The sequence below is a fragment of the Lontra canadensis genome, unplaced genomic scaffold, assembly GCF_010015895.1.
Source record: "Lontra canadensis isolate GAN:19392208 unplaced genomic scaffold, GSC_riverotter_1.0 scaffold104, whole genome shotgun sequence".
NCBI lineage: Eukaryota > Metazoa > Chordata > Mammalia > Carnivora > Mustelidae > Lontra > Lontra canadensis.
This window is the reverse complement of record NW_022631098.1, coordinates 5117182-5139971: the sequence shown is the minus strand read 5'-3', so window position 1 is coordinate 5139971 and position 22790 is coordinate 5117182. Positions and strand designations below refer to the sequence as shown.

The 22790-nt window shown below is 43.2% G+C and overlaps 1 protein-coding gene and 1 non-coding gene across 3 annotated transcripts in view; one reads left to right on the top strand and one right to left on the bottom strand.

Annotated features, from left to right (window-relative positions):
• ALG9 (ALG9 alpha-1,2-mannosyltransferase) overlaps positions 1-10656 on the top strand; it is a 95719-nt gene extending 85063 nt beyond the window's left edge. For both annotated transcript variants that reach the window (XM_032838438.1, XM_032838439.1), the window contains exons 15-16: positions 6935-7053; positions 7342-10656. In XM_032838438.1, coding sequence (XP_032694329.1) covers positions 6935-7053; positions 7342-7379 — 157 coding nt within the window. In that variant the 3' untranslated portion in view covers positions 7380-10656. The remainder of the gene's footprint in view (positions 1-6934; positions 7054-7341) is intronic.
• A 4204-nt stretch (positions 10657-14860) lies between these two features.
• Positions 14861-14962, bottom strand: LOC116855623. The gene has a single exon (XR_004380405.1). It is a non-coding gene; the product is annotated as a U6 spliceosomal RNA (small nuclear RNA).
• Between the last annotated feature and the right edge of the window lie 7828 nt (positions 14963-22790).

Genomic DNA, 22790 nt, shown 5'->3' with positions numbered 1-22790 from the left:
TACTGAACATTAGTGTCCCTTCCCCCATTCCCTGTTAAAGAATCTTAAAGCACAGTCACAGTTTGGATGCGTACAAGCAGTTCTTAAGTTGCTTCATATGGGACTGTAGGTTGAGGATGGCTAAGATTAAGTCTTGAGGGGATTCTGAGATTCTCTGCAGAACTGAAGATCTGTGAAAGGCCGTTTCTGTGCTGAGGGTCGTGGACAGTCTGTCACTGGAGTACGAACTAAGTGCAAGAGAGCAAGAGAGACAAAAAGACAGGAAACCAGCTTTAGTAAAAAAAGAATTGGCAATGGGTTTAGACTGGAGGTTCACAGGGATATTAATGTTTGGATGGATAAATGAAAATTAGAAAACCCGAGGACTGGGGTGTTTTTCTTTTTCCTTCCTTCCCTCCTTCCTTCCTTCCTTCCTTCCTCTCTCCCTTTCATTCTTTCTTTCTAAATTTATTTGACAGAGCACATAAGCAGGGGGAGCAGAAGTGGGAGAAACAGACTCCCCACTGAGTAGGGAGCCCTCCCCACCAGGCTCCATCCCAGGACTCCTGGATCATGACCTGAGCCGAAGGCAGACACTTAAGCAACTGAGTCATGCAGGCACCCCTGGATGTTTTTTTTTTTTTAATAATTTAGTCTTTTTTTTTTTTTTAAGATTTATTTATTTATTTATTTGACACAGAGAGATCACAACTAGACAGAGAGGCAGGCAGAGAGAGAGAGAGGGAAGCAGGCTCCCTGCTGAGCAGAGAGCCCCATGCGGGACTCGATCCCAGGAACCTGAGATCATGACCTGAGCTGAAGGCAGCGGCTTAACCCACTGAGCCACCCAGGCGCCCCTGGATGTTTTCTTTTTAACATGAAAAATTGACCCAACATTTCATTTGTGCCTGTTGAACTGGCGACCTCAGGGGCTGGCTGGCAGTCTTCCATCCACGTCAGCAAGGGCAGATTTAAATTTCTGTGGCAGAACCCTCCCCGGCCCTGATCAATAGGGCTGGTAATTGAATTAGAAAACATTCTGAGCTGTCGGCTAATTATGCTATTCAGGCAATTGCTTTGTCCACCTCGATTTCATCCTTGAATTGCTTAAATGACTTTCTCACTGGGAGGGGAAGTCAATTTCCATCATCGAGGCACACGTTTTGCGTCTCCCTAAATTATGCTTCCTGTGCTTCCCTAGGGCAATACTTTGGCATTTCACATTATTACAGACATTGTTTTATGAGTTTTTTTTTTTTTTTTTAAAGATTTTATTTATTTGTCAGAGAGAGAGAGGGAGAGAGAGCGAGCACAGGCAGACAGAATGGCAGGCAGAGGGAGAAGCCAGCTCCCTGATGAGCAAGGAGCCCGATGTGGGACTCGATCCCAGGACGCTGGGATCATGACCTGAGCCGAAGGCAGCTGCTTAACCAACTGAGCCACCCAGGCGTCCCTGTTTTATGAGTTTTGATAGACATTAGTTTTGTTCTGATTTGTATTTCAGTCTGATCTTTGTTTCCAGGTCTCTGAGTGTTTCCTGGACTATGTTACTCCAGCGCTCCACTGCCCTTTTCTTTCACTAAAGGCAAATAACCAATTTCAGTTCCCTCTTTCCAGCAATAATAACACAATTTAAAGGCCCCAGTTGTGGTTAACATATTAAAGCTATTGATGGTAAAGAAATAAATTTAGAGCAGCAGCTATAGTGTTAGAAGTAAAGAATTCAAGCCAACTCGCTTTTTGGATTTTAAAAAATTAGAATCAACATACATATCCAGAGGTGTGTGTATTGACTGCTCATTTTATCTTCTAGAAGATACTAGTTGCTTTAGATTTTAAAGGTAGGCAATGCTCTTAAAGACGACAAACAGAATCTCCAGGAGAAAAGGAGATTCACCTTCTAATAAGGTTTTTTCCAACACCAAGCTCTGATGATAAATAAATCTTAGGGGCACCAGGGTGGGTCCGTCATTAAGCATCTGCCTTCGGCTCAAGTCATGAGCCCAGGGTCCTGGGATGGAGCCCCACATTGGGCTCCAGCCCTACATCAGGCTCCCTGCTCAGCGGGAAGCCTGCTTCTCCCTCTCCCACTCCCCCTGCTTGTGTTTCCTCTCTTGCTGTCTCTATCTCTCTTAAATAAGTAAAACCTTAGGGGTGCCTGGGTGCCTGGGTGGCTCAGTGGGTTGGGGCCTCTGCCTTTGGCTCAGGTCATGGTCCCAGGGTCCTGGGATCGAGCCCCGCATCTGGCTCTCTGCTCAGCGGGGAGCCTGCTTCCTCCTCTCTCTCTCTGCCTGCCTCTCTGCCTGCTTGTGATCTCTGCCTGTCAACTAAATAAATAAAATCTTAAGAATAAGTAAAACCTTAAAAATTAATACATAAATAAGTACATAAATAAATTCTTCTTAGCTTCTCCTTATACAGAGTCCCTACCTTTTATATAGTTTTGTGTTCAGGCTTAACTGGAAATGACTTCTTGTTTCCTGAACATATATTAGAATTGGTGCTGAATTTCTTGTGATTGTACCCTGAAGAAACATGGCACAATCAGGATGCTTCACAGATCTCTTGAGGTATCTAAGGCAGACCTATGCTTGTCCTTAGCAAGATGGTCATTACAAACCACACATCAGTGGGACTTCGAATTCCCCTTTGAGAGTAGGAATCTTCTGTCCACCACTATTTTTCTGGCATTTAAACCATTGCTTGACATGGTGTCCAGTCACTGGTGGAAGAAATGAATTGAGTTAAACTCAGATCTCATTTGTATATAATTACTCCCTCACTCTCTTCAACAGCCCTTCCCTTTCCTTCACTCCTTCCCTGCCTTCCATTCTTCCATCCATCCATCCATCCATCCAACCTCTGTTTTTCAGCACCACTATGCATGTACTCTGTGCCAGTCACTGTGCTGTTGGTAAATAAAACAGATTTGGTCCCAGAAATCTGGGGAGGGATTGTTGGGGACAGACAATAAATGAGTTAACCAACAAATAAATGTAAAATTACAAAGAGTGTAATAAACACACGGGGTGCACTGAGAGAGATTAACTGATAAAAATGGAAACCCAGGCTTTCCTAGGACGTGGCAAGACCTCTCAAAGTTGCCCCCAAGATGAAGAATAAAAAATGAGTCAGACTTATTTATGAAAAAAACAGGGTGGAAGCATTTTCCAGGGAGAGGAGGGACAGCATGTGAAGGCTAGAGGGTAGGGAGGGACTGGGAGGAGGCTGGTGTGGTGGGAGTGGAGTGGGCAGGAGGACAATGTGCAAGGGGAGGTGGGACAAGTAAGCAAGGGCCTGATCTCCTAGGGATTTGTAGACCATGAGAAAGAGTTTGGATTTTATTCAAGCCATTTTTCTGGCTGGTGCTGAGTGGACAGAGCTCTTAACCTAAGATCTGTAGATTTGGTTATGAAAGAGCAAGTTGCCTTTCTTTTGAGTATATCTTGGAATGTTGGATGGAGAAAATGAAATGAGATACAGTAAATGCTTTTTCCATACCTATGCAACCCTCAGTGTTTGTCCTCTCTTCTCGGTGGGTATATTATCACTTTGAACTTTGGTATTCGCTTTTAGTGTTTAGTGACTGCTCTGTCATCATTACATATCATTTGTATTCTGCATTTCCCAACTAGATCACTAGTATTGGCTGTTCGTGTTTCTTTTCTGTGTTCATGGTCTTTGTCATTTTCCCCTGTGGAGTCACTTGTCATCTTCGTTGCGTATATTCTTGCTACTAATCCGTTCGTAAGTATTGCACATACTCTGTCCAAATCTCCTTTATCTTTTTACCTTTGTCTCAGCCCACCTTTTCCTTCAACAGTAATGCATAGTGGCCCTTCTTCCATTTCAGGGCAGTCAGTATTTTTGATGATGTCCTCTGTATGGCCCAAGATCTCTTCTGGAGTTTCTGGGCATGATCTATCAGCACACCAAGAAAAATATTCCATTGCCATTTACTGTCTTGCCCAACAGACATTTCGTTTTTTTATATTTTGTAGTTATTTTATAAGTAACTTACAAAAATAAGAATAAGAGCTTAGTAAAACAAAAAAAAAAACCTTCATTTGAAATCTTAATAGTTTAAATGTAGGGACCGTGAATTTTTGTTCCATATTCTCCTGGTTCGGAATAGATATATGTAGATACATAGATACCTGAAATGGACCCCTGTGAATGCAGTTGTCGTGCATGGACCTGGAATATATCCATCTTGGAAGTACTGGTTCCAGATTTTAAATATATCTCCAGTAGATTCTAGCTTATCACTTCTGCTTGTTCTAGCACTGGCATCATCAAAGTGAAAAACTAGAATTTTTTGAAACCTTTAGTGGCTCATAATTTTGTTGAAGAGAATTTAACTATCTTCTTGGCTCCAGTTCAGACATTTTCATTCTTAGATTTATAAACCAACAAATGATCCATTGAATTTTTAAATTTCTTCCCCATATATACCTTTCTAGTCACCTTTGTATGCTAACCTGCCTTCAGCATTTGTCCACTTAGGGACTATATCGAATAAAATTTGGCCCACAGACCTCATAAAAGATAAAGGAATATGGTCCTATGCCCTTTTTAAGTGTAATGGGGTGGTCTAGGTTCTTGCTGCAAAACATTGAAGAAGTCCTCCCCGTGGAGTGACTAACTGAATCAAATACCTTACTTTCTTTTTGTTCTGAGAAATACTTGGCTCACTCTTCAATTCCTGAGTTGGAGAAGACTCGTCCATATATACTGCAGAGGCTACAGTCCTCTGAAGACTGACTCTGACCTTCTACGTAGGATCGGTGTCACCATCCTCGCTAGGGATGCTGCTCTTTGTCACTTTGCACCCATTTCTGATCTACTAATTGTGAAATGTCTCCCTCTGTCCGTTTTCTTCTCATTGTCATTATGGACAGAAAATTTAAAGATCCTGCATTCTCAGTTGTGCTCAATGAAAGTTAAAAGCTGACTGCAAAGATAGCGTCTCAGCTCTTTTATACCTTATTGGAAGATGATACAATAATTTGAGCAATGCAATTAAAAATTGCAGGATATAATGCAATAGTGATTACTTTTGCATCATCTTTTTGGTGATTTCATCATTTTCCTTTGTCTTATTTTAGTTTTCTTAAAAAACATAGTTGTAATTAATCTGAGACACAGGAAAAAATAAATAAAACCACTAAGATCCCATAATACAGCTTCAATTTATAAAAGGTGGCAGTGGATCCATATGGTAATTACAAGATAGAATGAGTTTTATTCTATTTTGAAAAATAAGGAGAACTTCTCTTTGTTCTTAAGATTCTAAAGCAAATAACATTATGAACTAAGTCTTCCCAAAGAGTAAGGAATTGTTAAAAAAAGAAATGAAACACTCAGATTGGACCCAGCAGACCCGATGTTCTGCTGGAGCTGCCTGAAGGGCGGAACTGACCTTGTTTACGAGGCTTTGATTGCAGAGTCCACTGGAATGGAAGTGACACCGAGTTCTTCTCAGCCCCTCTTCACTACACCAAAGCTGCAGGAGTTTCCTGTGGCTTACCGTTCTCTGTTCTGACCTTCCCCTTCTCTGTGCAGCATGGACAGGAAGGATAAACTAACTTCTCTTTGACAGAGGTGGGTGCTTCCTCCTCCTGTTCATTTTGTTGGCAGGCCTGCTTATCTCGGGAGTCTCTTCTAAGCCTCTTTTCTATCAAAGCCCTTGAGCTGTTAGCTGTTGAAGTAAAGTGCATCTCTGTTGAGCACAGCGCACTGCCAGGCCCCATTTGGGGAGAATCGAAGAGGTGTGTACGCCAAGCACGATATCATTGTGTGCAGGCACTGTGGGAGCCTGCCAAAGCCAGGGGGAGGCTGCCAGGACAAATGCCACGTTGACATGACATTTACAAGTTTAGAGTCTGGAAGAGGACTGGCAGCGGAACACTCTTCAGCTCCCTCATTTAGGGTGGCAGTAACTGGGCCAACTTTTGATTTTCAGACTCAGAAGGCATAGTCAAGGAGTAAGACTTCATATAGAATTCCAGACTCTCGCTGCCACATTTTCTAGGAAGTGATGAATTCGGTTAGCCTGTGCCTGGGATGCAGGATAAACCGTGGTGCAGATCAAGAGCGCAGGTTACCGAGTGCAGAATCTGGAGTCAAATCTGGATTTGAATGAGTCAAATCTGGATTTGAGTGGTTTACCGTGTGACCCTGAGCAAGTTACTTCGTCTGTGGCAGCCTCAGGTGCCCATGTATAAAGAAGTAGGGATAATAACAGCACTTTCCTGATGGGGTTATTGGGTGAATTAAATAGGGTTTTTAAAAGTGTGAGCACTTTTTCCAGTGCTTGTCCAATACCGAGTGTTCAATACACGGGAGGCATTTTTCCACATTCTTCAGAGACTCATGAGAAATTCAGGTTTTCCACTGTTTGTGTATTTTGGTAACAAGTGGGTATATTATCACCTGCCAGAGACATGAGCTTGTGTGTATACTCTCTCCCTCTGATTTAGGCATTGCTGGAACGCTGCGCAGGAAGCCCAGGACATGGCTTTCTTTGCCTCTCCTAGGAAACTTAGAACTGGAATCAGGATCATTGGAGCATTTGGCATCTCTACAGTCTCTTAGATACAGAAAACGCTTGGGTGTTAAGAATTTATTCCAGTAAGAGCAGTCCTTTGATTGACCTGAAACTTTGCTATGGCATATTCTATGCAAAGTGAAGGCCTAGAGCTATTCTGCAGGAAACCCTGTGGCTTATTAGGGACACCATCTTTTTGGTGTTGGAGACAAGGTACTTGGTCTTGATTAACTCTGTTTTCATGATCTAGTAGTTAAATGACAGATTTTTCTGTGCTACATACATAGAATATGATCACTACTGCACTTAGGTAACTCCCATTCACCATTTTCAACACTGCTGGTAAATTCTCTCAAGTAATGAAATTCTGTCTTGTCTTTTTCTTTTTGCTTTCTTGTTTTTCAGATCTTCGAGGTTGCTGCGGGCATTCTATGTCCCCTTCCTATCAGATCAGTATACAGCGTATGCAAACTATACCATCCTCAAACCCCGGAAAGCAAAGCAAATCAGGAAGAAAAGTGGAGGTTAGCAACACTCCTGTGGCCCCAAAGGATGACCATCCTCTTAACTAGCGATTGCACTGACGGGACTCCCTCCAAGTCATCATTTGTAACGTTTGTAATAAAGGCAGTCTCGCACGGATGCTGGAATCTGGGTGCTTTGGGCTGATCAGAGTCATTCACATTCACGTCTTGCCTGTGTCTCTGTTCTGCATGTAAACTTTTTGCAGCTGGGCAGAAAAAGGCCCTACAGTCTGGTAGATAATGTTGCTCTACATCTTACTGTTTTTCTTCTGTTCAATTGTTTACTAGACCGGAGAAGAGCAGAACCACCTTACAGGAAGAATTGAAAATCCCAGAACTGGATGGCCGCGTTAAGCTCTTCTCCATACTCTGGCCTGGCATCTGAGAACTAGCAAGCCTCTTTGGGGCATATGGGCTTTCGCCACCAAAGCTGTTTGGCAGCTCCTAGCATTCCTTGTTCAAATCCTAGTGCTGAAAATGAGCACAGCCTAATTGCCAACCTACATGTCCTCCTCACCTCGTGCAAGACTAAGCTTCTCTTAAGCACTTCACAGGACTAGGACCCCGTCCTGGAGATATCTCAGGAAAAAAGGCAACCATTTGAGGAACTGTAACCTAATTTTGTTATATAGGATGCTTCTTATTTTCATTTTATTTCCTTTACAACAAACTGTAACTATGTTTTCTTTAAGTTTTAGCATGCCGTTTCTTGAATTCAAGACTTCTCTGTAGAAAGGTACCCACAGACCAGGCCATAATTGTACAGGACATTTTTGGAGAAAATTAATTCTATCACTTGGTAGGTTTGGATGGCCTCACATTTTTAAGTAATGTATTCTGAGGCCATTTCTGAGGAAATTAAGACTTTCCCTTTTTTTCACAACCCTAGTGGAAAAGGCCAGTGTGTATTTGTAGCACTGATTTTTGAGTCCATCTATTGCAAAGCACATTCTGCATGGGGCACTTTTAGTCAAATAGGCAATGATAAAGACCTGATTAAAATGTAATGAGTATATACTGTGACTATACACACAGTACTCCACAGTTTACAAAGCACTTCCACATTATCTCATTTGGTCCTCACAATCATGGTGTGAGGCAGACAAGGCAAGTGGTTTTATCCCCATTTTACAGATAATGACTTCGGGGGGCACGGGGAAGGTCAAGTGGCATGGCCAAGATCACATGACCAGTCAGTAACAAAGCTAGGACTGGAACCTGGGTCCCCTAACTGCTCCCCTAGTGCTCTTCCTACTCCCTCTCTCGACTCTGAAGACCTCACTTGGAAGAATGATGGTGTTGGCCAGAGGCCCGATAGATAATGTAACTTTCTATTTTAAGGAAGACATTTACCTGTATTTCTTTGAGTTCTTCAGAACCTCCACTGTGCCTGTCAGTCCGTCACAGCAGCACCCCACCATGCAGCCCAGCCTGTGGCAGGAAAGTAGTGCTCATGGTTGGAAGCCCTGTTCCTTGGCAGCCCCACAGGATCGATCAGTTGGATTCCCACATAGGCCATCTGGGGTCCTATTCTAGGTGCCTTATTTCCTCAAGGTAATTGTGTCTAGTATCTGCATATAGGATAAAGCTATTTTCCAGAGGTTTCATCTTTCATTTTTCAGGGAGAAGTGCTTTCCAACAGGAACTGATCCCAAGAGAGGAGAAGAGAAGTCATAGGGGAGGAAATGGCCAGTTCCCACACAACATGTCTCCTCCTTGGTATCCCTCTAATGGAATTTCTGGGTTTGAAGCATTGGAGAGGAGCTCAGTGTAGACAGCTTAGAACAGTAACTGGAGAGTGAAGATAAGCCTGGGTCCCACTTGCTGCTTTAAAGTTTTCTGGCATTTAACCTAGTATTTGGTCCCTGCTTTCTGAGCCAGATACTGGCATCTGTGGTCTGACTCCAGGGTAGAGAATTTTTGGTGAAAGATCTTGTCCTACCTGCAGAATAGCATACTGTCATTCACAAGGGCTAAAGCCCTCTGCTTTTATGCAGAAGTAAATGAGCCCCATCACGGAGGTCCAGGGTGAGTAGCTGTTTTCCTGATCTGAGTGATACAGTGCTGGTCTATTTTATCATCTTGCATGTTAACAAACAAACAAAAGCCTTCTGAGTAAGAACTTACTGTAATAGAGCACAAAAAAGATCACAATTGATCCAGGGATTCCTTGGGAATATCTGTTCCTACCCCTTTTAAGACCAGGTTTCGGTTTCCTCTCTTCTAGGTCCATCTTTAGTGAGCACAATAGATGGAACACTGTGCCAAATGCTGTGGGTAAGGGATGTAAAGGTGAATGTTTTTTGTTATAAAAATGAGTATTTCTCATGTGATGTTATATAACCACACTGAACAAAAATCTCAATCTCAACAACCCCAGGGAGGCCAGATTTGCCTGGGAAAGAGTTTTGAAACACCTGGTCACACAAGCCTTTCTCTTCTGGAGAACCCGTGTTCAGCATGAGCTACCAAAACTCTGCTCACCGTGAAGATATAGTCTCTGGGGCACTCGTTTCTCCCCAGGTTGTTGAGTATTGAAAAATGAAGGACCACAGATGACTTCTGAGAACTTTGATTATGGAGCTGAGCGAGGGAGTGGGTGTACTTGGCAGTTGCAGGGCTTGCTGATCTCTAACGTTTATTTATTTCTTAGTAATCTCTGTGTGGGACTCAAACTCATAACCCTGCGATCAAGAGTCACATGACTGAGTCAGCCAGGCGTCCCCCTGATCTTTAGATCTTAAGCAGCCTTATCTGAACCCCAGATCTTAAGAAACTGAGCCCCATGAGAGAACCAGATGCTGTATTAGGCATCTGTCTTCAAAGTGTGCCTATCACCCGGTACACTGCGATGAAAGATCAGTCACTTTAATCTCTTGCGATAATCACTGAAAATGGGAACCCATACTCTTTTATCATTGAAATCAAGTTTAGAAGCAGATTGTTGTAAATCACGGTGGCTCTTGATCTCAATCATTTGTTTGGGTCATTTTTCCCGGTTTGGAGTTCTGGGGAAGAGCCTTAAAAACCGCATGTGATTTTATACCATTAGATGTGGAGTGACTGGGGGGGCAAAGCACCAATCGCTGTCCTTCATTGTGTTGCGTTTCATGGGATTTATTGAGATAATTCACTGTGATTATGCTGTCATCTGCCCAGTGTCTGGCAGCTCTGTTTTAATTTAGTTATTTTCTCTGAAGAGGGAAAAGAGGCACAATTTCATCCTTGCCTCCACAGCCTATTAAAGCGCACATGTAAATTCTTAAGTTACTACGTGAAATGCCTCGAGTAAATGGATAGATGGATATGGGCTTAGCTTTGTCCTTTGGCAACAGATCAGACTTCTGTGTGGCATTGTTGGATTTCAGAGGCCCTCTGCTGTTTTGGTAAATCTAGGTGAATGTTACCTTTAATTTTTCCGACATATATAACCATGTAATTCATGCTGCACACGAAATCAGGAAGCAGAGCAGTGTTGAAGCAAGAGTCTTGTCCAATTCATTTGTCTTCCTGATCCCTGTCCTTTATCTCACTTGTCAGTGTTTATATTACATACCTGTATTTTCTGTAAAAGAAAAAGTTAAATAAATCTTGGCAATTTGATTTTCTTGTTCTTAGGGTGATATTTTCTCTTTTGCATCTAGCCTTTAAATCTTTGGCGGAGATTAAAACTCAGCTCCTCCCATTTCCACCATTCTGACCCTTCAGCATATAGACCTGCCTCCCCCAGGCCAAATAGCCTGGGATGTTTATTCAGAAAACTCTAGGAAGAAGCCTCTGTTTATGAAAGCCCGTGAGGGGTAGTGTTATTGTACTAGTGGAAAAGCCAAGCATCGGGAGCACTGGGACGATTATTCAGCGGGTCAGTGTTGTGCCTAAAAAGTGATACTTTCTGGGTCCCCCCTAGGCTTTTGGATGGAAAATCTCTGGACTCGGACAGTCTCCACATTCACAGAAGCGTGGATCTGGTAATATTTAATAGGTAATTTCCCCCTTTGTTTGGGGGTTGTTAGGAGCAATAAAAGGTTTTTTTGTGAACGAATTCCTAATATCATTCCCATACCTTGTTCCTATGACCAGTAACTCTTAGTAGTTTTCTGGTTTTATACTATTGATTACCAGTTTTCTTTCCGTAGGACCCAAAACGCCCACGAAACTTGATTTGTATTTATTTCTGTCAAGTCAGTTCAGAGAAGGATGCTTTATTAATGTAATTCCAGGAGGGAGAAGTCCACAGCCTTGATTTTTCTCTGTCTAGAATGTCATCCTTCTCTTCTGTTACTCGGACTTGAAAGGCCAGCTTGAGTCTCTCTCTTGTCTGTGAAGCTGTTCTAGACTACAGGATTACTTCCTTTCCTGACCCCTCACAAGCACCTAGTGTCTTTGCTAACGGCAGGGGACCTTGACACAGAATGCTTGTAAACCTGTCCCTCAGGAACATCGCTGGCACATCTGTGGCAAAGCCCATGTCACACTTGTGTGTATTCCCAGAGCTCAATGCAGTTCCCTGAACATTTTGGTAGTGTACATGTTTGTTGACAAAGGAGGAAAAAAAGTAGAAAGAAACCTGCAACTAATACACAGCTTTGCTTTCACTTTGACAGATTTTTAGACCAGGGAACACACAGCAAGTTGCACGTCCTCTGGTATTCCAAGGGTGGTTTGGAAGGTGTGAATGTGGCTCAATACTGTGTGTGTTTTAGGAATTCTCCTGGAGCACACACAGACTTTCACACTAAGGCAGATTCCCCAGATTCCTTCTAAAAAGAGATTTGGTACCTTTATGAATATTTCTATTATTATTTGATTTTGGACTGTCAGACTTAGCTCAGGAGACCTTCTGAATGAATTTGGGCCAGATGGCTTCCCCTCCAGGTGTGAAGGAGTGCTCCATTCCTATCAGGCATGTTAGGAAAGGGAAGTCTACCAGCAGGGTGGCTTTGTAAGGGATCCGTTCAAATTCAATAATATCCAAGCTAGCAGGTGATTTTTTTTAAACTGAAGGCTGTTTCGGCTCTCATCAGCTGTGGATTTTAACATAGACCTGACATTGAAACAAATCATACGTCATGGATTTGATAAACAAAACAAGGCAACTTGAGATGGGGTATGAAGTTACAGAATTGTAGCGACACAGACTGGGAATTCCTGTTATATCTTCTTCACGTAAATCGCTCATGATGAAATTAAAAATTGGATTAAATAACGCTACCTGTGTAGGTGCATTAAAAAAAAATGGCTTTAAGTGACCCTTAGGTGTCTTCATAAAATACTTCAGTGTAGTAGTGTTTTCTCTTTGTTCCTGTTCTCTTTCTTTCTTTCTTTCTTTCTTTTTTTTTTCTTCTGGTTTCTGGGCTGCTTGTTGTGTGACAACATGCCTGGAGATGAAAGTGAACTGTTGACTCTCGATGGTTCCAGTGTGTGAATTAAAATGTGTTCTGCCCAGGGTTTTTCACAGACTTACAACACAGGTTCCAGCCATCACCCACCATAGGAAGGTTCTCTTGGACCTTTACTGACCTGCAGAACTGGTGTTTGGCAACGGCTGCCGTTGTCCTGTAGTTACTGTTTTAAGTCTTGAACCTCAGCTTGCCGAGTGAGAAGGGCGTGCTCTCGGGACTGCTTGCTCGCTGCCTCGGCGGCGTCATCCTCAGGGCTGGAGAGGACGTGACAGCACAGCGGTGCAGAGCTGTGTGACAGACTTGCCCAGAGACCCTTTACAAAATTGCCGCTGTCTGCTTGGGTCCCCCGAGGAATTCTGGGTTAGTGGTCGCAGATGGGCCCTGGCATCACTAAAAACAACAACAGACTTTTTATGTGATTTTCTATCCACTACTATTGCCATTACAGATTGAAGGCAAATGATCACTCCAGAGATCCAAGGTAATTGAGTGGGCAAAATGTTCGGTGTGCTTTTCTAGTTACAGTCCTGGCTATGCATGCAGGCTTCCGTCCACACCTCTTGCCATCCTCCCAACCCCACTTTTTTTTTTTTTTTTTTTTTAACTGCCTCTCAAACCTTACCTGCCCTTATTACCCATTCTCTCTGGGCCCTGCTTTCTGGGAAACAATTAACTAATTAACTAATATGGTACTGATGTACACTAATGGATGTTAATGATTTCCTGTAGTTCTCTTCCCTCTGATCCTTTCAGCACATGTGAATGGCAACACATCTGGAAAAGAGAAATGACCCATTTTGGCAACTTCAGACCCATTCAAGTGCCATTTTATTGATGGATTGGGAGGAGTGTGTTGGAGCAGGGGGAGCCAGCCTTGAGGAAGGCTGCCTGGCCTTCCAGTTCAAACCCTGTCGACCAGCACTGCTTGGTCTGCTCAGGTAAGAGCCTGTGGCTTTTGTGAGCAGAATGAAACAAGTATAGGTGGGTGGTGAGCCTGCTTCGTAGAGCTTATATATACCCCCTACTCTGGGACACATGCAGTGAAGACCTCCCCTTGGTTGCTGTGCCCCTGGTTTGTGGCCAAGTCCCTCTGGAGCTGCTGCTACCCTCCTACCCCCGCCATGCACACACAGACATGAGAGCAAAGGTTAATCTCATTTTGAGAGAAGTGACCTGAAGTGTGTACACTCAACCAGCAAGAACACTCCATGTGTCATTCCGCTGTTGGCCTTGCTTCTTTCTGGCCTCTATTAACAAAACCTCTGTCCGCCTCCCGGGCATTTCCGAGAATATATTCTCACTCTTTTTTTTTCTTACCAGTAAAATATTTGTGGAGTTCTGTAGCAAAAGAGGCTGGTTTTACAATGCTACATTTATAAAAGAATCTTAGGCTTTTTTTTTTTTTTTAAAGTATCCCCTTCCCCTTCCCTTGGGCCTTTTCTATAATTGTGTTTTCACAGTCTGTGATTACTGAAGATAGTCTAAAAAATAACACCAAAGTTTAAGTTTGTTGCTATGGTTTTTTGTGGCTTTTTTTTTTTTTTTTGGTTTTGTTTTTGTTTTACTTCCAAGTATCACTGTTTCTGAAAACTTGTTGCGACAGCCCTGGTGGAGACTTCCTAAAGTGCCCAGCAGAGGGCAGCCCATTCTCACTGAAAATTTCACAGCTCCTTTTCTTCAAGGAAGCGGATTTTATTTCAGTATTTGCTGTATTCTTGGTGTATAAATTTCAGTGTAAATGGAAATATCTGAGCTACATTTCTTTAGAATCTGCATCCTTACATTGCACTGCTATGTTGTTGTTATTGCAAAAATTTCTTTTCAGTTAATTTCCGTTCTCTTTAACATGACTTCAGTGGTATTCATAGGTAATAAAAGGCATGTTTTTGGTTGATGGTGGAGAGCATCCGCGGCTACTTTCAGTCGCAATTACCTGCTGTTTGCCCGTTGTCAAGTTTCCAAACATGAGCAAAGGGCGTCCTAAAACACAATCTTGACTTTGCCTCTACTCACTGATATTGTCAGAGGCAATGCAAAGGATATGTGAATGGGCAGGGTGCTCCCCTCCATCAGATGCCATCACTTTACCCCCAGCACAGTAGCTCAAAGGAAAATACTAGTGCTTAGCAGGGGCTGTGGCCCTTGTAAAGTAATGGCCTTAGGATACCTCCGATAGCTCCTCCTGTGCAGGGCATGGGATGAAAAGCAAACATTTGCAGAACATTTACTTTTAAAAAAGTGTAGGTTATCCACAGACAGGCCTTGAGGACCAGACAAGTTCAGCTCTTTGATATAGGAGATTTCCTTCTTTATCTGTGTGAGATCTGATAGACACCGGCTTTGGAACTCAATCTTAGAACTATATGGGGAATGTATTGTTGGTTTCTTTTTTCTTTTCTTTTTTTTAAGTTATGGAATGCTATACGAATTCATGGGTCATTCTTGGGAGAGGCCATGCTAATCTTCTCTGTATTGGTCCAATTTTAGAATAGGTGCTATCAAAGCGAGTATGGGGGTTTGGGTTCAGGGGTTTTAGGTGTTTTTTTTTTTTTTCTTCCTTTCCTTTTTCCTTTTTTTTTTTTTTAAGATTTTATTTATTTGACAGAGAGAGAGAGAGAGATCGCAAGCAGGCAGAGAGGCAGGCAGAGAGAGAAGGGAAAGCAGGCTCCCTGTTGAGCAGAGAGCCTAATGCGGGGCTCAATCCCAGGACCCTGAGATCATGCCCTGGGCTGAAGGCAGAGGCTTAACCCACTGAGCCACCCAGGTGCCCCATCCTTTACTTTTTTCTTTCTTACACCTCTGGATTGTCAGATTAGCTCTTTAGAGAAATAATATCAATGGTAGCTAACATCTATAAAGCATTTAAGCTTGTGGGAGTGTTTGGAGTTGCTTTTTTTCTCATATAATTCTTACACCAACCTTGAGAGTTTGATGACTGTTATTATCCTCTTCTTAAACTGGATGCCAAGCGGTATTACACATTTTGCCCAAGATCACCTAGGTAGGAAGCCGGGATTCAAACCCAGGCATTCTGACTCCAGGGCTCTCTCTTAACCATGACTTCCTACTCCCTATTTCAAGACCTTTTTGTAGTTCACAGTCCTTGAGCTCCTTTTTTGCATATTATGTTGAGGTATCTGGAATGATTAGACAGGCAGAGATAAGAACATGACCTAGTCAAAGTCATTTCAGTCTTTTTACTACCTTCTTAATCTGCCTCCAGGAACCATAGGCTGGAGGCTGTTTAAGTAAGACTACACAGATAACAGAGTCAGTCTTTCTAGGGGCTTTTTTAGAACACTGTGTGGCCCAGCTAATTTTCATCACACAGCTAGCTCAGAAAGGGAGCTGATTTCCTGAAGTCCTAGAAGTTAGTGAAAATTCCGGTTTCTGATTATAGTCCCAGCTGAATTTCTGCTGATATGTGAGTGGCATGTCTAGGGGCCTTGGTATTGGTTCTTTCTTACTCCTCTGACCTTTTTCCTAATCTGCTGGGCAGATCAGGAAAGACAGTGGGAGAAAATAACCATCTTCAGGGAACTGTACAGGAAAAATCTTTCAGGGTACAAGGAACATTTTAAGTAATCTGTGTTTTGCTAAATCAAACCTCTGTCTAGTTGGAACCTGGGCACAGTGTGCCTGCATGCTGAAAGCCATTACTTATGTTGGCTGGGGCTAGTGTAAGACAGGTGATATAGAGGCTTATAAAAATAAGGAAGAAGGAAATGTGGACTCTGTGGACGTATCAGGGCTAGAAGGGAGCAGCTGGCAGGAGTGGTCCATTATCCATATTTATGGATGCCATGGGGAAGACCAGGCAGGGGAGGCAAAATCTTGTCTACAGTGTGGTAACTAACCAAGAGCCAAAAGGTTAGTTTGTTTGAATACATAAGAATTTTCATGGTTCATGATTCAAAAAGCATAAGTCCCCTGGATATTGGTATTCTAGATTGCATCCTGAAACAGATAAAAGGCAGAAAAATGGGTGAAATTCATGTAGAATCTGGAATATAGTATATAGTAAAAAAACAAAAGTTCAGGTGGATATATTGAACATGGAAAAATCTCCCTTCCATCCTGTTCCCCAGGTACCCCGTTATCTTCCCATAACCAACCAATGTGCTTATGTGTGTTCTAGAACCCCCCACCTTTTTTTTATGCTTACACAGGCGCATGTGAGTGTATTCTACTTTAATAAGTAGTAGGATACTATGTACACTGTTCTGGCACTTTCTCTCTCTTTTAATTTTAAAATATTTTAATACTACCTGTTTAGGAGTGATCTATTATTTCCGAGCATTTTCAGCTTAAGTTAAACCCCACAACCTCAGTAACACTGTGTACCCTGCTTTTTCATTTAACACTGTAACAAAGGGGGTTTGTTTTTGTTTGTTTTGTAACAAAGGGTTTTTGTTGAGCTGTGTACAGGAATAACCAGGGGTCTGTCCTCAGAATGTCAGAGCCCATAATAGAACTCAAACGCCTAAGACTTTTGAGAAAGGTCACCATGCCTGTTTGATCTCCAGGTCTTTTGTAGCTTAAATATGCCCTTGAGGTTAGAGGAAGTACTCACTCATTCTGGCTGCTATTCTTGCGGAGTTGGGGGCCTGCCCACGTTGAGCACAGGTCTCTAGATGTTCTCTTCTTTTGTTTGTTGTGGGCACCAGTTCAGTGAGCACTTGCTGCTCAGTAACCTCTAACATTTGTGTAGCTCTTTACCTTTACAAAGCACTTCCCTTTATGGATCTTATTTCTCATAAGAACCCCAAAAGACCTCAGCAAAGATTTGCCCCTAGTTTTTCACCAATGAGAAAACCTTCTGGAAGACCTTGAGTTAAGTCTTCTCTAAGTCATGTGTACTCCTCTCATCTTTTCATACTGGCCCTCTGTTGCCAGAACTCAGTAGATTGGAATGTTTTCTTTCCTGCTTCTACTTCCTCAGCAGGTAACTATTAATGGATAATATTTGAGGGCTTACTCTTGTCAGCTACTAATTGCAGCACTATAAATATATTATTTAATCTTAACAACCACATGAGGTAAACTTTACCACTCTGTGCTATAGATGTAGAAACCAAGATTCAGAAAGGGTAAGTTATTTGTCCAAAGTCACACAACTAGTAATTGACAGAGGTGGGATGTCAGTCTGGGTCTTCCTGATTTCAATGCATACTTTTTTTTTTTTTTTTTTTTTTTTGAAGTAGTCTCCACGCCCAGCCTGGAGCCCAATGTGGGGCTGGAACTCATGACCCTGAGATCAAGAGTCAGATGCTTAACTAACTGGGCCATACACATACCCCTATTTTAACTGCTCTGTATATTGCCCTGAATCAGAACTGGCTGTCCCATTTCCTGGATTTGCTCTTCTCAAGAATTCAAGAGAAGTTGTGCTCTGGAAATCCAAGACCTTTTTTAATATGTATTGATAAACTGGCGTGGAGTTAGAGATTGAGATGAGGAGTGATAATAATCCATGATGAAGAGTTTCACAGCTTCTTCATTCATGGTGACTCATTGTGTGACTCCAGGCAAAGCCTCTTCTTCTTTGTCAAGTATTCCCAGCCGTAAAAATGCAATTAAAAATTTGAGGTGAAAATACTTGAGTTCCACAGGATTAAGACCGTTTTTGTATAAATATAAATTCAAAATTTCATTAATGCAGTGGTGATAATTACTGCTTTGCAATGGATTAAGTACAGACCTGGGAATCCGTTTACCAGGGTCATCTTGCTAAATGAAGATAGTTGGAAAATGCCTGTGTGTGCCTCAGGTTTCCTGTGTGTGAACTGGACCGACTACCACTTCATTATCATCTACTATTTCTTGACCGCCTTTTCAATGGGAGGACACTTGTGGGTCTGCCTTGGGAGATGAGAGAACCACCTGTGTACAGGTGTTTTTTTTTTTTTAATTTTATTTTTTATAAACATATATTTTTTTTTCCCCAGGGGTACAAGTCTGTGAATCGCCAGGTTTACACACTTCACAGCACTCACCATAGCACATACCCTACCCAATGTCCATAATAACCCCATCCCCCCTCTCCCAACCCCCTCCCTCCAGCAACCCTCAGTTTGTTTTGTGAGATTAAGAGTCACTTATGGTTTATCTCCCTCCCAATCCCATCTTGCTTCATTTACTCTTCTCCTACCCCCTTAACCCCCATGTTGCATCTCCTCTCCCTCCTATCAGGGAGATCATATGATAGTTGTCTTTCTCCGATTGACTTATTTCGCTAAGCATGATACCCTCTAGTTCCATCCACGTCGTCGCAAATGGCAAGATTTCATTTCTTTTGATGGCTGCATAGTATTCCATTGTGTATATATACCACATCTTCTTTATCCATTCGTCTGTTGATGGACATCTAGGTTCTTTCCATAGTTTGGCTATTGTAGACATTGCTGCTATAAACATTCGGGTGCATGTGCCCCTTCGGATCACTACGTTTGTATCTTTAGGGTAAATACCCAGCAGTGCAATTGCTGGGTCATAGGTAGTTCTATTTCCAACATTTTGAGGAACCTCCATGCTGTTTTCCAGAGTGGTTGCACCAGCTTGCATTCCCACCAACAGTGTAGGAGGGTTCCCCTTTCTCCGCATCCTCGCCAGCATCTGTCATTTCCTGACTTGTTAATTTTAGCCATTCTGACTGGTGTGAGGTGATATCTCATTGTGGTTTTGATTTGTATGCGTACAGGTCTTTGTCTTGCACTCGGCCTTCTCTTACAGGGGGGTGCTCTGAAGCAGATCAACTTGAATGAGCATTTATTCTGTAAAGCCCAGCAGATGGTGAGGAAGATGCGAGCTGGGTCAATGAGGCAGGAGGTTGGAGAGCATGACCGAGACGTCCTTCAGACTTCCTCAGGACTGACCCTTCTCTCCTGTGATGCTGGGAGCTGTTACAAGCGCTAAGAGGTGATGTCTGTTCATCCCATCTGCCTGTGCTTCTCTGCATTCCCGATGCTTCATGTGACAGGAATGGGGCAAGTCTGACCCTGTCTTCCGTTGACTCACTAGATGCCTGAACTGCATGTGGGTGTCAGAGCCCAGTGTTTCTGTGCTGAGGATGTCCCGCTGTTTCCCAGGTGTTGCTTTAAACCCCAGCTAAATCTTAGCTGCTGCTTCTGGAACTCCCTGGTCATTTAGTTTCATGTGTGTGTGTGTGTGTGTGTGTGTGTCTGTTGGCGGGGTGTGGGGGGGAGCACAAGGCGGGGCAGGGGAGAACATGGGGAGGAGACCAGAGGCAGAATAGAGAGGATGTGGCTGCAGCTCAGAACCCCAGGGCTGTATTTGTCGTGCTTAGCTGTATTCCAGGAGTCCAGCAGAAGAGCGATCTGTTTAATCTGGTAAAAACCATAGCCAATAGGGACAGAATTGCTCATCAATAAGCAGTTGTCGCTGTCATTTGCTTTTTCTGGACAAGAGGCGGCCTCCAAAACTCTTTTCAGACTCTCCCTGAGCAGCTGCTTGTTGACATGGAAATAGTTTTTCCAGATGTTTTAGAATCCGTGATTTTGGAATATCTGTGTACGTTAGAATCACGAGGGCACACAGTTAAGTGCCCCGCCCTACTCTCAGGGGTTCTGATTCAGTGGATTTGGGGTGCAAGCCAGGAATATGCATTTTTTTTCACATGCATCTGAGGTGATTCAGATAGTCTGTGGACCACACTCCCCAAAAGACTTAGACTTTGTTCCAGTTTCCGTTTGGCCCAGTTTTTGAAATAGCCTCTTTCTGCTGTAGCCTTTTTTAATGACTTTCTTTATTGAAGGATTTATTAGCATCTCCATGTTTACTACCTGTTTTGTTCTCACATCATCAGAGTAACTAGAGAGGGACCCAGAGGTGGTTAACTCCGTTTTATTGGGGGTGAGGGGGTGGGAGGAGGGATTGAGGCATAGGAAGAGGCAGGTCACAGTGAGTCAGAGACAGAGGTGGGAATTGAAGTCTCGAATTGATGACTCTCAAACCAGGCAATTTTTTGGCACCTATTTTTTTCAGCTTTGTGATTTCATATTTAATCATAGTTATTTTTTAGGTATCCAATTCATTGTGCTTGGGTAAGGAAAGCATATCTGAGTTTTAAACAAAATAGCTCAGGTTTAATCAGTGTGCTAATTTTTGTTCAGAATGAGGTCATCTAAGCTTGAGCTAACATGTAGATGATGACATGTGTGGAACTGACTAAATGTGCTTCTCTCTCTGCTTGCTTCCTCCATCGTTTCTGAAGACTTTTTATATCAAGTATAAGGGAACAGATTCCGCCTCCCCCCACCCCAACCATGCCAATAGGAACACCCTCCGATCTTCTAACTGGTAAGGTACAAAATCCAAAAACCTCTTGGCCCTTTTTTCAACCTTGAATGGTATTTGGATCCATTTCTAAAGGAACAAAAAATCATGAAAACTCTCAGGCAATTTAAATTATTTATTCATTTGAAAGAGAAACAGAGATAGTGACAGAGAGCATGAGCAGGAAGGAGAGGGAGAAGCAGTCCCCCTAACGAGTGGGGAGCCCGACTCAAGGCTCGATCCCAGGACCCTGGGATCATGACCTGAGTGGAAAGCAGACGCTCAACGGGCTGAGCCACCCAGGCGCCCCCAACTTAAATTATTTTTATTACAATATTACTTAAACTTGAAGATTTAAAGTAGGAATATAATGTTCTTTTGTATATAGTTCTTATACACTAAAAGCCCAAAATAGATCTACAAATCAGATGCACAGGAGACGGAATTATCCCATGTATTGTGACTCAGGTGTTGCCCGTGCAGGCTCAGTTTCTTTTGAGGTGAATGTGCCTGTGCCACCAAGTGACCTGTAACACCTGTTTTCTCACTACTCCTCTGTTGGAAATGCTGCCACAGTACATTTCCATGGTGTCATTTGGCTTTCATTTTGGGCATGAAAACACCATTTTCATTTTAAATCCACCTCTGTTCTTTTCTCATTATCCTAGAAGGGTGTAAAAGTAACAGTGGAACACACATGCAAACCTAAGTTTTGAAATAGGGCTGCAATACTGGTTATAAAGTGGTCAGCCAAATAGTCCAGGATATGCTTGTATAAATCTAAAAATTATTACCAAAATGAAAACCAAATGGAAGCCCTACAGAATACATCCACAGACTTAATTTGAGAGCTACTGTTGAAGTCCTTTGGTTCCCAAACTTTCACTCCTATCAAAGTCTCTATCTACCGGGTTTACTCTGATGAACGCGGTGTTTAAAAAAAAAAAAAAAGTCTCCCAAATTGTGTTCATTGATAATTTTATGTTTTCATTCATCAGACCTGCCATTACCATTTCTGAGCTTATGATAACCATATGTAGTTTATCACTCTAAGCTGCTTATAGTCCAAAATGAACAAAAAAGAGGGGGTGTTTCTGTGCTGCCCTCAGAAGGGTAAAGGAAAACTTTCCATTAAGTTTTGTAAGAAACTCCAGTACCCTCCATCCTCCTCCTGGTGCCTTTGAGGACTCTGGGAGTTCTAGGGAGGCCAGTTTAGCCTTTCTTGTACAAGCAAAGTAGCCACTCCACCCAGTTTGGAAGGATTAAAGCTTGTCCTAGTTTTGCTTGATTGTTGTACTTCTAGCATGCTAAAGACCTAAAAGAGGGAGGAAGAAAAAACAACAGAAGGCACCATTCCAGTACCAAACTGAAAAGAAACACAAAAACAAGAGAGCAGCATGTTTTCAACAGCTTGCATGGAAAAAGCGGAAAAAATATTGACTGGGGAGTTTGGACAGCAGTGTTCATTTTCTCTCACCGCCCGCGTTATTTGTCTTACGGAGCAGGAGCCAGATACAATTCTGGCTCACAGGCCAGAGGAAGAGGTGGAGGGGTTCTGTGGAAGCTTGAGGCTAGCGGGGGAAATTAGGGCTGGAGACCTGGTGGCTCAGAGCCAGGATGAAGTCAGGGGAGGCGCTAAATCTGTTTTCCTCCTGGCCTTGGGCATCCTCTTTGGTGTGCCCAAGTCCTAGGAGCAGAGCTCGCATCACTCGGGTAGGTCCCTGACCCCTTCAGCCCACCATGAGCAAAGTGAATTCCTGCCCCTGTTTCTTTTGGCTGCGTAAAGGATGCGGGGGCTCCATGCGCTTTCTCAGCCCTCCCTTCTGGAGTTTAAACGTACAGCTCCCGCAGCGGGGTCCGGGCAGGTACCTCCATCACCCTGGCAGAGACTCTGCACCCCCGCCTCCGCGGTGTGGGAGCTTGGGCCTTAGTTCCGACGGCCTGGGCGCGGGGCGGGGCCTGGGCGCGGGGCGGGGCCTGGGCGCGGGGCGGGGCCTGGGCGCGGGGCGGGGCCTGGGCGCGGGGCGGGGCCTGGGCGCG